At 57.3% G+C, this 14,886-nt stretch overlaps 2 protein-coding genes across 2 annotated transcripts; one reads left to right on the top strand and one right to left on the bottom strand.

The window, feature by feature from the left end:
- Window positions 1–2,197: 2,197 nt before the first annotated feature.
- On the bottom strand, window positions 2,198–2,881 carry TGME49_310920 (hypothetical protein; the record flags this gene model as incomplete). Its single annotated transcript, XM_002364295.1, has 1 exon — window positions 2,198–2,881. The coding sequence occupies one exon, from the start codon at window positions 2,879–2,881 to the stop codon at window positions 2,198–2,200; it is 684 nt and encodes a 227-aa protein (XP_002364336.1).
- A 706-nt stretch (window positions 2,882–3,587) lies between these two features.
- Window positions 3,588–13,219, top strand: TGME49_310910 (WD domain, G-beta repeat-containing protein; the record flags this gene model as incomplete). Its single annotated transcript, XM_018782648.1, has 2 exons — window positions 3,588–10,655; window positions 10,859–13,219. 2 exons carry the CDS (start codon window positions 3,588–3,590, stop codon window positions 13,217–13,219), a joined length of 9,429 nt encoding a protein of 3,142 aa, XP_018635545.1.
- Between the last annotated feature and the right edge of the window lie 1,667 nt (window positions 13,220–14,886).

Here is a 14,886-nt window from a genome sequence, read left to right as displayed (position 1 = left end):
GGAGAAAGGCAGAGAGTGTTAGGTTACGGGCAGGGCAAGTCTGCTTTGCAGCTTTTCTGTAATTTCTCATACATGTGGCTCTGGTTCTCAGACGACTCGAAGTCCTTGTTCTTACTTCCACGGACTGGTGTGCACAGCCCGCGGTCTGTCACTCACTCCACGACTGTTCTGTCTGTTGGATGTTGACGTACAATCCGTGGATACCCAGACTATGGTCCGGTCTGTTTCCCAAGTTGTCTTCACTCCCAACTTCTGCATTGCCTGTGAAACATCGTTTTAAAATCATTTTCTCCGCTTTCTCACGCAACTTCGTTTAAAGCTCCTTCCCGCCCCTTTCCGCTGCTACGATTCGAGTTCACGATTCATTCGGACTCAAAAAGCACCCAGATGGCTCCCAAGTTTCTCGTCTGGCGGTCGACTAGTGCTCTTGTGTCAGCAAAGACAGCAACATTGCGACTGCAGACCGTAACTTTTCTCTCCATCTATAGGGGAGCGCACGGTTGGACCGGCACCGAACTTTCTTCCGGTCAGCTGTACAAAAGTTCGCAAGTTTGTCCAGACATTCATCTTCAGTCTGGCTGCATACTTTGTGCACTGGCGAATACCAGAGATTTCCCAGATGGAGCGCAAGAGACCTTTTGTTTGCTCTTGCACCCAAAGACTGAATTCGCGAGGTCCTCAAACCGTAAAGCGGGTGTGCTAGCAGTAGTACAGCCATCCTCTTCTACTTTACGCCGCGTATCCAGATTCCACGCCGAGTGCCTACAGCACATGTCTAGCGGCTCGGACGGTTCTTCTGAATTTGCAAAGACGAGAAAAGCGCGCTTTCCACAGTGTGCGTTCCTTTTTTGCGCACACTGAATTACGGCTTCCCAGATGTGCAGCTGCAACGGCAGCGGACTCCGCGACTTCACACTGCGAAGGCCTACGCATATCTGGGACTGGACAAAAAATCTCAAGATGTAGAAAGCTGCGCAAACTCCGAGTGTTTGTACAGTGTCAGAGGTTCCTGCTTCCAGAAGACATGGTAGCGCTTAAGCGGCAGTTTCCATTTTCTCGGGGGCCATTCGGGGTCATGCCCCCGCTCCACTCCGTGTTTGTTGCGTACAATTCTTGACCGGAATGCCGTGCGTTCTTACCATCACGACGAGGACGACTGAGTCTGGTCCGTTTTTGCTCATTTAAGAAGTCGTCTGCTCAGAACCTGGGTGGCGAAGCATTTGGAAGGACGCGCCGTGTCTCGGATTTCGCTCTCCACCCACTGGCCGTTCCTGCGTGTCTCGTGTATCTGTGGCCTTCCGCGTCCGAGAAGCCCCCGCTCCGGTTCGTCGGCTCCCCCTTTTTTCTTCCCCCCAGCTTCCGATGACCGTTCTCCGCGACGGGAGCCTCTTCTTTACAGAGAAAACCTAAGTCGAGCTCGAGCTGATCCGCCTGCTCCACACAGGAAAAAGGGGAGTGAGGCTACCGCTGAGGCGTCTCTAGGGAGAGAAAACCGCGGTACTGTGGCCACTGGCAGATGAAGAAAATATATATGGAAGGCGCATGCGCGACGGGTCTGGAGGCGCCTGAGTGGCATTTTCTCTTTCCAGATCTTGTCTCCGTTTCGTCGAGGGAAAGCCGAACGCAGACACTGCGACTCCACAAGCAGCTAGCTCGCTGTCCTCAGGGAGTCGGAAACTGCAACAAGGTGCGCCTATCCCCAGACTCTCCCCGCAACAGAGAAATTGACATGGCAGACGCCCGACCTCAGCATATCTTGTGTCCGGTGTGGACGTGTGAGGAAACTTGTGACTTGCCCATGCCTTCGCACAGACAGGCGCTTCTGAAAAGACGACTGCGTAGTTTGTCACCCTCTATTTGAAATACGGAAAGAGTCGAGAGGAAGAAGGGAGCTTTGGCTTCTCTGCAGCAGAACGCAATGCGGCGAGAATGGAGGATACGAGAGAATGGCTGTGAACTCCGGCGTTTCGAAAGGTGACGGCCGGGGGGAGCAAGAAACAGAGGCCTCATCCAGAGAGAGACATTTTTGGCCTTCTCCCTCGTGGTCGAGGTTGCACACCGAGTCCTGTTCTCCCGTTCGTCCAGAAACTGAGGGAGGCTGCGGCCTCGCGCGATCTGCGCTGTATGGACACCAGAGATCCTCCCCTGCGGTGGCCCGATCTTCTATGGCGAGGCGACGAGAAGAAAAGCGACTCACTTACTCGTATTCGACGGACGCGCTTTTCGCGATGACCCATGCATCTCCACTATCGTCAGCCGTTGTCCTGGCGACTCCCGGCTCCACAATGTCTCGCTCTCGCTGCTGGTCTGTCCCTCGAACTGCGCGTTTCTTCGGGTCTCCAGCAACCTCAGAAAACCAGTTTGTTTCACTTGTCCGCGAACTTCCAATGCGGCGAACGTCCTCTGCAGAAGGGTCTCTCTCTCCCTTCACTTTTCTCTCTTCCTCTCTGCAGCCGGACTCTCCTGCTTCACCTTCTTCGTCCACAGCAGACCAACACTCTTCTTCTTCTTCTTCTTCTTCTTCTTCTTCTTCTTCTTCTTCTTCTTCTTCTTCTTCTTCTTCTTCTTCTTCTTCTTCTTCTTCTTCTTCTTCTTCTTCTTCTTCTTCTTCTTCTTCTTCTTCTTCTTCTTCTTCTTCTTCTTCTTCTTCTTCTTCTTCTTCTTCTTCTTCTTCTTCTTCTTCTCTCTTGGAGTCTCTGTCACCGTGTCTTCTCGCGAATCTCGTGAGTTTCCTTCTTCCTCTGGACATCGTTTCCGTCTCCTTGTGCTCTCGAAGCCTGCTGTGGCTCTCTCGATGTCCCTTCGTGTGGCGGCGTTGCTGCTTCCACGCGCGCTTCGCTGCGCGCTGGCGAGAAGAGGCACCTCGCTCCTCGGAGTGCATCCTTGAAACGCCGCGACGCTCCCGGTTGCCGCTGTTCTTTCGCGCCTCTCACTCAAAGGAGAGATGTCACGACTTCTCGTGCTCAAGAGGGGACAGAAGGAATCGGACAGGGAGGAAAAGCCAACGTCTCAACAGCGCCAGGTGTCATATCTCCCTGGAAAATGGAAGGAATCACGACTCGATCTCTTCTCGCCTTCCGCGCGCCTCTGTGTCTTCGCCATGCGACTCCTCTGCCTCTCTTCGAGTTCTCTCGGAGGTCGACGGAGAGCCAGCATGCAAGGCGCAGCCGATCCAGATGAATGGGCGAAGAAGGAAGCCGCTGCGGAGTGAAGGAAGGGAGGTTGAAGGAACTGGAGAAGAGAGACCAAAAGGAGGACGAGAAGGAAGTGGAGCAGGGAGAGAAGGCGGGATAGATCCAGATTGCTGGCAAGAGGGAGATGAGTGCCGTTCAGATGCAGCCGCTCGTAGGACCGTGAGAAGGAGGGTCACTCCTCGATGCCAGTGGGAGGACGAGAGAGACGAGACGCGAGAGAGGCAAGGAGACGAGCTGTGTGGGGTGGCTGCCGCCTGTCAGCGATGGAACAGGGCGAGAACCGCAGTTCCCTGCCCTCGCAACGACGACGCGTCCACATGCGATTTGCCTCTGTTAAATTGGAAGCTTCTCTACGTCTTGAACGCAACTGCAAGGGATGAAAGTCCTGCGTGCATGCGTGGAAGAGCTGCCCCAGCCTCCGACGCTTTTTATAGTCCCTCCTCGGAGCCTTCTTCTCTGAGGTTCCTGCGGCAGAACTTTGCGACAGCATGCAGTCCGGTGTGCGTGGTCCGCATAGGCTCTGTCGACGTCGTTCTTCCCCTTCCGCCCTTCGCTCCCCGAGAGTGTGCATGTTACCAAGAAGCCACCGACTCATCTCTTTCTTGTTTCGCTTCTCCTTTTTCGCATCCCCTGAGTGCCCAGAGAGCTGGAGAGGCCCTTGCGTTGTCGGTCGGCGTCGGTGATTTCCCTCGCCCATCAACGTCCCCAGGAGACTCCACACAGCGACTCGCATGCCAGCCGTCTTGTGCCTCTTCGTCTCCTAAGTGTAGGGCCAGAGAAGGAGGCCTTGAGGACGACTATCGCCAGGGTGAGGCTGAGGAGAAGCTCAAGCAAGGCCACAGTGAGAGAACCATTTTGGTGGATCCCGGAGCGAGGGTCTGCGCATGCAAGGGGAAGCAGGAAAGCTCTCAAAAAGCAGAGGTGAACGTACCTGCTCGCGCTGGTTCTGTCCCCTGTTCTACGCCTCCCAGAGAGGGCCAGGAGAGGAAACTCGAATCAAGTCGCGATTCCCCTCGATCCCTTGCGCGCCGAGAGGTTTCCGCCTCCCGTTTCTCGCTCGCAGACAGATCTCCAGAGAGACGGCGCGGAGAGGAACGCTCAGAGTCGGCTGTCTCGATTCAACGCTTCGCCACAAAGGTGTGCCCAAAGGAAGAAACGCGTCGAGCAGCAGCTTCCAAGTTCTGTTGCTCTCTTCCCGCCGCGCGTCTCCTCCACGAACGAGTCGTCGCTCTTCTGTCTCCGGAGGAGCGCGTTCTTCCGGGACGCCTGCGCCACTTGAGAGCAGGGCGCCCGGGCTTGCTGGTTCTGGACACAGACGAGCTCTGTCCCCTTCAACACTTTCTGTTCGAGCGACCTGTGGCGCGCGTTGTGGGGTCCTTCTGCTTCCTTGGAGACAGCGCAGACCACTGGACAGGGGGTTTGGGGACGCGCGAGAGACGAGGCGCCGACGGCGGCGAGAGGCTCGAGCAACGTTGGACCACGGCCGTTCTTCAGACGGCGCCCTTCGAGGCCGGCCCTGTCTCACCGGAGGTCGCTCTCGTAGGCTCTGTTTCCTGCGCGCGCCCTCAGCAGTTTCTCGTTCTGGAATGGCCGCTGCCCCCGTGTGGAGACGCCTGGCACAACTTACCTCGTTATTTTTCTTCTCTGTCTGCTTTTTCCTCTCCAAGGCAAATCCCCCTTTTTCCTCTGTGCGGAAGGGAGGCGCCACACTCTTCTGGACACTGTCGTGACGAAACCGGAGACTTCTTGTCTCTCCTTCCGTCCTCGGCAGCGGTGTCGGAATCTCGGCTTTCTGTCTCTTCGGGGGCTTGGAGACCCGACAGTGAGGGAGACACACAGGCCTTTTCGCCTCGAGCAACGGCGCGTTGCTTCTGGCCTCGCCCCCGGGATGTGTGGAGTCGTGGACCTGTCGTGGGTCCGAGAGAAGACATCCTTTCAGATTCAGACGACGGCATGCCGCCATTGTCGACGCCTCGAAGGACGACATGTTCCCTGTGTTGTCGCCCGCGCCTGTCGTCTCCCGCGCGCGCTTCTCGTTCGCATGCGTCTCGGGCGCTTCTTTCTGGGCCTTCGCGGCAGGCCTCTGGACCTCGCGCTCACGGAGACGCCCTGGAGGACGGCGGCGGACGGCTGGACCTCCCGTCAGGCCTGGGACCCGCGCCACAGAGGCTGCGTTTCTCTGGAGCCGAAGTGACTTCCCTTGCGACGACTCTGGTCGCGCATGCATTCGAGCCATTTTTGTCGAGCCACTCCACAGCGACTGCCGCGGGCGTCCTGCTGGCGTCTCTGCTCTCCGCCTTCACGGCGAGTGTCACTGGAGCTCTGACGACCGCGGCTGCTGTCGTGGCGGCCCACGGGGGCGCAGGGGCCTCCTCGGCTGCAGCCGCATTGTCCTCTGCATGCGTTCACAGCGACTACGCGTTCGACGAGGAGGACGAGGAGGGTGGCGAACAGGATGGCCTTGCGACGCTGTTTGCTTTTCTCTTTCTCGAATCTTCGCACTGCCGACTGCCGCGGGCGCCTGAAGAACAACAGGGCACAGCAACTGCTCGCGCAGCGGCTTCCTCTCGCACTTCGCCTTCGCAGACTGGAGCCGGTTTCGGAGAGAACGGAGACCGAGGAGCCGAGGAGCCGAAAGAGAATGCAGAGGGAGAAGGCGAGCTCGTGCGCGGCGCCGAGGAGACAGGAGAAGAAGAGACCTGTGGGGCTTGTGGGAAGGGAACCCGAGGAGACAGCAAACCGAGGGAAGGACTCGGGAGCGATGCCGGTTTTCTGAATCTCCCTGTCTCTCTCGGTCTCGTCGCCCTCTTTTCGAACATCTCCTTCTCTTCCTGGATCGCTGCCTGCTCTCAGCTCGTCGCGGCTTCCCGTCTGCTCTCCGTCCTCGACAGAGAAAAGGACCTGCCATCTCCGGCGACCGACTGTGCGTCCTCGGAGGGAGAAGAGTCACAGAAAGGACAGGAGCCGTGGGGCGAAACCTGCGGCGCATCCGGAGACAGGGCAAGGGGAGACTGTGGTTGGGATGAGACTCGGGACGCTGGGGAGGCCTGTAAGGCGCGAGGTGAGAGAACAGAGTCCTGCGAGTCGCAGCGCGTCGCGTCTGGCTCACCGACGGTTTCAAAAGGGAAGAGGCAAGCGAGTGTGCCGGCCTTGAGGCCACGGAAGATTTGCCGTCCTTTTGCGCCAGTCCTGTCGTCCTCAGAAGATGAAAGGCGTCGAGGCGACTTTTGTTGGAAAACCGAATCGTCGAACAACGCATGCGGGCGGTCTTCCTTGTCCCCTCCTCCTTGCACGCTTTGCCGATGTCGCTCCTTTTCTTCGTTTTCTGCCCCCGCTCCGCCAGCATCCCCAGACTGTCCAGGAGAACTCTGTCACGGCTCTCTCTTGCCTTCTGCGCCGTCTCCGCGGTCGTCTTCCATTCGCTGCTCCTCCTCAAACTCTGCAAATCTCTTTTCCTGCGTTTCCGCTGGTACGCGCTCGCGACGCTCGTCCTCCCCTCGACCCACGGTCTTCTCTGTCTCTTCTCTGGCTCCCGAGCCGACTCCCAGCGCGGGCATGATCTTTCCGCCGTCGCCCTCCTTGTCTCCTGCTGAGCCATGCTGTCCCCGCTCTGCCCTTCCTCCCCTCTCTGCTCTCTCGTCTCTCTCCGTACCGTCCTCCCCCTCTGCCTCGTTTCCACCCTCGCGCTGTTCCTCTTTCTCCTCTCTCTCTTCTCTCTCCTCTCTCTCTTCTCTCTCCTCTCTCTCTTCGCACAATTCTGGCTCTTCGCTGAGGCTCGGCGCCTCGTCGTCGGGTCTCGCTTCAAGTTTGTCGGAGAATAGCTGTTTCCCCTGGGGTCTCGCGTGGTTGGAGCAGCTGCTGGCAGTGACGATGGCCATGCTCTCCCCCCAGAAAACCTTCTGCGACAGCGCTGGAGTCGCCGCGGCTGCAGGCCTCACCGCCTGGCTGGCCCTCGCCGCCACGGGGAGTCCCGGCGCAGCCGCGCTCGCCGCCACCGCCTCGTTCGTCGCCTCCGGGAAGGCCAAACTCGACGGCTCCTGGATCCTTGCAGGCGAGAGACAGGCGGAGACAGAAAGGAGACAGGTGGGGAGAGAAGAGAGACAAATGGGGAAGGAAGAGAGACAGCTGGAAATGGGAGAGAGACATGTGGAGGCGGACAGAGGAAAGAGTCATACTGAGATAAAAAGAGATGAGAGGCATGTAGGTATACAGCTGGGGAAGACAACCGTGGCGAGAGGACATCATAGACGCCGCGACCAGCGCGCAGCGACAGAGACACAGAGAGAGGAAACAGAAGGAGATGAAGACATGGGAGAAGGCGCACCCGTAAATCAGGGAGAGAGAGGAGAAGGAAGAGAAAGAGGAGAAGGAAGCGAAGGACGCGGCGTGGAACAGGGTATCACGGGTCGAGGGCGACTAGAGGGAGGAAACAAGAGCGAGGAAGAGAAAAGAGAGGGAAGAGGAAGCGTGGAAAGATGCCGACGGTGGCAGGAAGGCGTCGAAGAAGGGAGTACGCTTAAGACGAACAGAAACAGGGGAGGAAAGAAATGGAGGAAACATCAACTGGTACAAGATGTCGCAGCCACGGAGGAAGAAGACACTCTCGGGTTCCGTGACATAGCTGCTGCAAGGATTCCGCCGCAGTCTCCCGTCTTAGACTGTCAAACTCCATCTTCACCATTGTCATTTCTCTCGACTCCCTTGCGTCCGTCTTCCTCTTTATCGTCTTCTTTCTCTTCTTTATCTGTCGCGTCTGCTGTCTCTTCTTCTTCCTCGTCTTCTTGTTCATCTTTTCCTTCCTCCTCTTCTTCTTTCTGTTCCTCCTCTCCCTTCCTGACTTCTTCGTCTTCTCGTTCGTCAGTGCCAGCACCACTACAGAGAGCTTTTTCGGAGAGATCGGAGGGGAAAGCGGAGCTCTTGACTCAGCTGTCTGCAGCGTCCCCTTTTGGGTCGACAGATGGAAAGTTGGATTCATTTCAATTCCAGAGACGACGCGCGGCCACAGACAGCATGCAGACTCTTCCCTTCTTCTCAGGCGACTGTCGCGCTTTTGGCGGCAAGAACGGAGAGAAGAAAGCGAGCTCCACAGACTTGTGTGGTAGCCGGAGAGACAGTGTCCAACGTAAAAGAGGCGGAAGTGGAACTCATGAGAGAGTAGAAAAAGAACTGTGTGAACAAGTGACACTTGCGACTCGTGGAAGACCAAGAAAAGCGACCCGGTCCCTCTTTTCTTCCTCCGTTTCGTCGCCTCTCTTCGCTGAACCGCCACCGTGTGCGTTGCCTCACGGAGACCGTCTGAGCCTTCCAGAAGGCATGAAGACCCACGACGCCGGTGAAACTCGAGCGAAAAACGGTGTCGCATGCATGCCTGCGAAGAGGACATCTCTCGACAAGACGCCCCCCTGCTTTCCTCCTTGTCTGTTGTCTCGGCTTCTGCACGCCCCTCTCGCTTCCGCTCACCGCCTGGGGTTTCCCTCCCTCGCGTTGCTGCTCTTCCTGCGGATCCGCTTGCCTGCTGTAGTAGCGCGCAGGTCGGGACCGTCTCAGGGGACGCGACTGCATGCAGGCGACTCGCGCGCGTCTCTCTGTGGGGTCGCGAGGCCTTCTCAGTCCCCGCGGAGGCACCCCAGGAAGGAACTGTCTCTGTCGCTCGCTCCGGAGTTCCCTGGCGGTTCCGCCTGTCCGTTGGGGAGTCACGAGCCGAGCTGGAGGCCGCCGGCGTTAGCCTCGGAGGACATCGAGTTGGGCCTTCTGCTGAGTCGCGAGGCGACCATCAGCGACCTCCTCATTCACACCTTTGTCTCGCTTTGTGAGCGCGGACTCCTGCCTTGGACTGGGGGTGACGACATGGGGAAAGAAGACGACGACGTCGACATGCATGCGTCTTCCCGAGAGAACTGCGTCAACGGCTTTCCAAGGACGCCCCGCCACCCAGGTCTCGGAGGCAGAGGACGCGCGCGGTCGCCCGCTACGATGGATGGGAGGCGTTTCACAGGTCAGCCCGGATCGCAGGGGACAGCTGGCTGTTCTCGGTCAGAGCTGAGGCGGTCGCGGCAGAGAAGCGCAGACCGGAACAGGAGCTCGAGGGAAGAATCGCGGCAAACGGACGAGACGGAGGAGAGAAGACGGTGTGCAACGCGCGCGGTGAAGGGTGCGAACGTCTGCGGAGAGGGGAACAGAGGAGAAAAGCATGCAGGAAAGAAGAAAACCCTCTTCCGCGCATGGCTAGTTTCCACGCCTCTCCCGGTTTCTTCTTCGACTCTGAAAATACTGCCCTCTCAGCCAGCGCCTGAGACACAACTCGTACGCGACTGTCGCTTCTTCTTTGGGGAGCGTCTCTGTCTTGTTCTCTCTCCTGTCCCCTTTCCGCATGCAGCTGCGGAACTGCCTTCGCCTCTCGTCCTCGAAAAACTGGACAGACGTCATGCACACTGGAACATCTCTTCATCCTCGCCGCTCGCTTCCCCGAGACCTTCCTTCACACCCCACGAATCGCCGCAGCGCTCTGCTCTGGCCGCGTCGGCGTCGAGGCCCTGCCCTGCGTCGGAGGCCTCCAGGGAAGAAGAGAAACTCGTCCAGGCGGTCTGCGCGACGCGTGGTGGAAGGTCGGAGAGTCTTTCACCTTCGTCGGCTGCACTTCGGCTTCCCCTCACTCGCTCTTCTCTCAAGACCGATGAGAAGATAGAAGACCTGAGGAAGACGTCGAGCGGCTGGCTCTCGCCTTTCGAACTCGAGACAGACGAAGCCGCGAGGAAACAGCTGGGTGCTCTGGAGAAGCGGATTCGTGACAAAGAGGTTCCAGAAAGCGAGACGGAGGAGCAGGAAGAGAATCGAATCCCCAGAGATCTGAGGGCCGGCGACGGAATGAGGGGCAAAGATTACGAGGAGACAGACGAAGAGACTGCATCTTCTCGGAGGTCTCTAAAAGAGAGAGAGGAGTTGATGCTTGCCCGCCTGCCTTCCTCTTCCTCTTCCTCTGAGTTTTCTTTGCGAGCCGCTGCAGCATGGCTCGCGTCTCTGAGTGTGGACATTGAGAAGCCCGAGCCAGGCAGTCCTGTGTTTGTTCTTTTTAGAGAAGATTCGCAGACGACACAGAAACCTTGCGGCGACCACCGTCCGGCCTTGAGCTCTCAAAGAAGCCAGCCGTTTGGCCTCTCTCCACATCCACGTTCTGTTTCGTCTTCATCGTCTGCCGATTCTTCCTCCTGGTGTTCGGCGACCAAGACAGCAGGCATGGCTCCGGAGGACAGTCGAGAAGCGACGAGAGCTTCAGAAACGAATGAGGAAGGGAATTCTCTGGCGACTTCCTTGAGAGGAACAGGCAATCGGTCTGTGAGACACCGCGACGAAACACTCCTCGCATGCAACCGTCGCTTGCTGCGATCGACGGCTAACGCCCGCCAGTTCGAATTCCACCCTGACTTTCCAGAAGTGATCTTAACTGGACACAAAGATGGATCGGTAAGGCAGGCGTTCCCTTCGTCTGTTGAGTTCCTTCTGTCGCGTCCCCCTTCCTTATGCCTCGGTGGACGCCCTTTAGTCAGTCGGCTCTCGCTCTGCGGTGTATCTGGAGACATCCTTGTGTCTCTCTGCATGCCAGGCTTTCCCTCTGTCTCATCCATTGTCTTCTCTCCGTTGTTTCCCGCGCCGGTGCGTCTTTGCAGATTCGAATCGTCGACTGCATGCGCGACCGCGCGGTCGCTGGGCTCTGTGTGGACAGCGGGCCGATTTTGGGTTTGTCTTGGCTTTCGCACCACCCTGGGCGTCTGGTGTGTGCGGCGAGTGCCACTGGGGCTCCGTACTTTGTTTCCTGGGACTTGTCGGAGTTTCTCGGAGGAGAAGAGAGACGCGAGAAAGCGAGAGAGGCGCGGAGACCACAGCAAAGGTGGAGCCGAGGCCGCGCATGCGCCAGGGGCCAGGACGTCGACAGCGGAAGCCGATCACCCACACCGGAGTCGGAGGGACTTTGGCGAGATGTGTGTTCGTCTTCAGCCTTTGTCGAAGACGCCTGGACAAGCAGCGCGGCTGAGGAAAGCGAGGAAGAAGAGTCAGGGACTGAAGGCTGTTTTTCCGAGGCGGAGGAAAGGTCAAACGGAGACCGGGGCCTCCACTCGCCACGAGGTCGGAGGGCTTTTCTCTCGTCTTGTTTGTCGCGCTGTCCTCGCGAGAGAGCTGCTCACAACGCAGGAGGACCCCGCAGAGGCAGCGGCCTTTTCGGATCATGGACGTCTTCGTCGACTGTCCCTCGCTCTTCCAGATCTCCAGGCTTCTGTCCTCACAAGGACTGCGGTTGGTTCTCAGCTTCGCGTTCGTCGGCGGGTCTCCGTGTGGTGCATACGGGTGTTTCCTTTGACCAGCAACTCAGCTCGCTGTCTGTCTCCTGTACCGACGACTTCCTTCTGCTCTCCGGCTTCAGTACGAACTTGAGTCTCTACGACGTCGCCACGGGGCAGCGGCTAGGGGCTCTTCAGCGTCTGCATACCGGGTCAATCAACACAGTGCGTTTTTCGTCTTCTTCTCCGCATGTCTTCGCGACCGCTTCTTTCGACCAAACCTGCAAGGTCTGGGACCTCCGGCAGCGAATTGGCCTCTCTGCCGCGAGGCCAACAGCCTTCGACGCCTTCGAAGAGGAGCCTGGCCGGCGCTATCCCCAGAGGCCTTGGCAGGCCTTTCGCCCCAGAGCCTGGGGCGCCTCCGGAGGCGACAGTGCCACAGCCGTCCCGGTGCAGACCTTTTCGACAGGATCTCCGAACGTCATGTGCGCCTTTTCCGACGACGGCCTCTGGGTCCTCTGCTCCGGGGTCGACACCGTCCTCAGGCAGTACGCGTTGCGCGGCTGTAAGGCAGTTCCGGACCGATTCGAGTTGCCGTCCGCGCGCGCAAACGCCGCGACGAACTTCAGGCGGTCCTTCTACCTGCGAGGGTCTCGGCGCTTCGTCACTGCAGGCACAGAAGAGAGTTGTGTGCGCCTCTTCGATGTGCAGAGCGGCGCGAATCTTGGCAACATTTCCTTCGAGGGTCTCTTGAGTGCAGCTCAGAGAAGAAGGGGGACTCCACAGGGAGGTCCAGAAAGAAGTGGGAGACGCAGGAGGAGGGATTCGACGAATGCAGGGTGTCGGAGGGAGGTGGAGAGGGAGAGGGAAGAAGAGAATGGTTCTCGGATGCCTCTGCGTTCACGAGGTCACAGCCAACTAAGTGCCTCGGGAAGGAGAGAGGCAAGTCTGGACCGAAGACTCTCTCGAGACTACCAGGTAGACAGACCAAGGCGACGCTCTCTTGGAGCCGAGTTAACGCCATCAAGACCTGCGTTGTCGGTTGGGAGGGACTGTCGACGGGAAGAGACTTCTTTTACACGCAGTGAAGAGCGTCGGGGGGAAACAGATGGACCGAGACGAAATGGAAGACGTTTTTCTTCGTCCATCTTACAGTTTGCCTCTCAGGAAACCCAAGAAGAACGGCAGGGAGATGACGCAGATGACAGCGACAGGGGCTCGGAAAGTGAAGAGGAAGAGTCACGGGAACGCTCGGCTGCTCCGTCACGAGACCTGGGGAACAGGGAACGTCGCACTCAGCTCTCAGAGAGTCCACTGCTTTCACTCTTCATGCCTTCGCTCTACTCCCCGGAGGTGTGGACGCGCGCCGCCTCCTTCGCAGCCGCTGGAGGGGAGTTCTTTTTTTCGTCTCTGCGAGATCTGTACGTCCATTTTCAGTGGCGCCTGCTACAGCTAGACAGACAGAACGAGTGGCATTTGCGCGAGGACCATGTCCAGACCTACAGTCCAAATGTCCCAGCTAGCGAAGAGTACATACAGTCTCTCAGGGGGCACCCAAGCGATGATCACGCGTTTGCTGCGCTCGTTGCAATGCCCGTTAACACCCCGTATTCCGGAGCTGATGACCGGGCTGGGAGTGCAGGGGAAAGACGCCACGAAAGGGAGGCGAGTGCGCAGTCTCAAATGGCCCGAACACAAAGGTCGTTCGTCGTTCTCACGGAGCTCGCCAACCGGGAAAAAGTGGGCTGGTAGAAAAGTCTCGTTTTTTAGAAATGAACTCCGGAAAAAACCGGCGACCAGGAGCAGAGTGGGATCCGCTTGGGGCACTGTAAAAGAATGCACATCTGAACGTCGTTTCGGACAGATCATTGACCACTGATTTGCCTGCCAATGCGACATCGCTTTCTGTCGAATTGAGGGCTTTTTTTGAGACCGATCCCCAAACGGTGTATATGAATGGTGCTTTCTTTTAGTGGAAGGCGCCTGCGGTAAGAATGCCACAGTGAAGGCCGGTTCCAGAGAGAGTACGCGTGAAACTGTGTGCCTTGGAGTGGCGGAACATTCATGCTGCTCTGCCCTGTGTTCGTGCTGAACGAAATGCATCTACGGCTGGAAGATTGCATTGCAAGCCGAATGGATAACATTGTTGAAGTCTCATTAAGTACGTTCCGCCAGAGGCGCTGCTGGCCCGGCGGGACGTCAAAGCCGAGTGGGCGCCAACAAGTGCTTACAAGACCTCCAGAGGAACACTTGTACCTCTATTCCATGCATAAGAATTCCACATATTCGACAATTACTGCGTCGGTCGACTGCTGCTTCTTTCTGCTCGTATGAAGGCGAAGACATCTCATTTGAGAAGAGCGGCAGGCTGTGCGTGCGCTTGCCTGAGATTGAGGCAGGCATAGTAGACCTTTTTCCCGGAACTATATACAACGAGGTGGACTCGTGGTTTGAATCTGGAATGCCTTTGCTTGCCGAATCTTGAATGTCCGGGTTCACACTGTATCTCATTACGATAGCCACTGCATTCTTCAAATCCCCAGAACGAGCTAGCCCGCTAACAAGTATTACCCTGATTCAGAGAAAAAACCGGTCAACGCTTCGTAATACATCTGAAGCGCTATGAGCGCACTTCGGGGCTAGCGTGTAATTAGACTGTGGCTCGGACTTTCGACTCCCGACAGAATTATCGTAGTCGCGATCTCGCACCGTTGATATTTGGACAGAATCAGTCACGATCCAGCACAACGAATTTTGGGATGAAGACAGACAACATCAAAGTTTTCAGAGGAAGCAGCACGCTGAAGATGACCCGAGCCGGTGATATGGTGTGTTTGACAGAAAACTTCTCCACCACTGCAGAAATAGGGCATGAAACATCTTGGACCATCCGATGCTGGGTTCCTAGAAGGTTAAACCTTTCTAAGGTGTGACAGGGCTCTTTCTTTTGGGGGATTCTGACTAATGCAAGAGGTGCGTCTGGGTATAGATTCTCTTTCGTGAAAACTGCCGGCGGACAGTGCTGTCGGTAGGGCTGCAGGGGACTTAAGAACCCGACTGCACACACAGGCTACATTGGTTACTCGCGTTATGGCAGAATTTCAGGGAGTCTGTGCTTTCCCAACGAGACGTGAGTTTCTGGGTGCCTTTTTTACCGTTGTTGCTGTCTGTGCGGATTTAGCCAAGACGACACACCGCGATTGTGCACGGCAGGTAACGCGCGGAAAGGCACGGCTCTTGACGGAGTTTATATCGGCGACGGACTTCTGAGTGTTGCAGATTACCTTCTAGCAACTCGTGCAAACATTTAAGTTTTTTTCCAGAGCACAGTTGCGACAGGACGCTGCCCGGCTGAATGACCTGGGCGCAGAATTGCCACGCAGCACCCTGAGCACCAATTGGTGGCAAGAATGTGAAAC

The sequence above is a fragment of the Toxoplasma gondii genome, chromosome XI, assembly GCF_000006565.2.
Source record: "Toxoplasma gondii ME49 chromosome XI, whole genome shotgun sequence".
Classification (NCBI taxonomy): Eukaryota; Apicomplexa; class Conoidasida; order Eucoccidiorida; family Sarcocystidae; genus Toxoplasma; species Toxoplasma gondii.
This window is presented reverse-complemented; position numbering and strand designations above follow the sequence as displayed.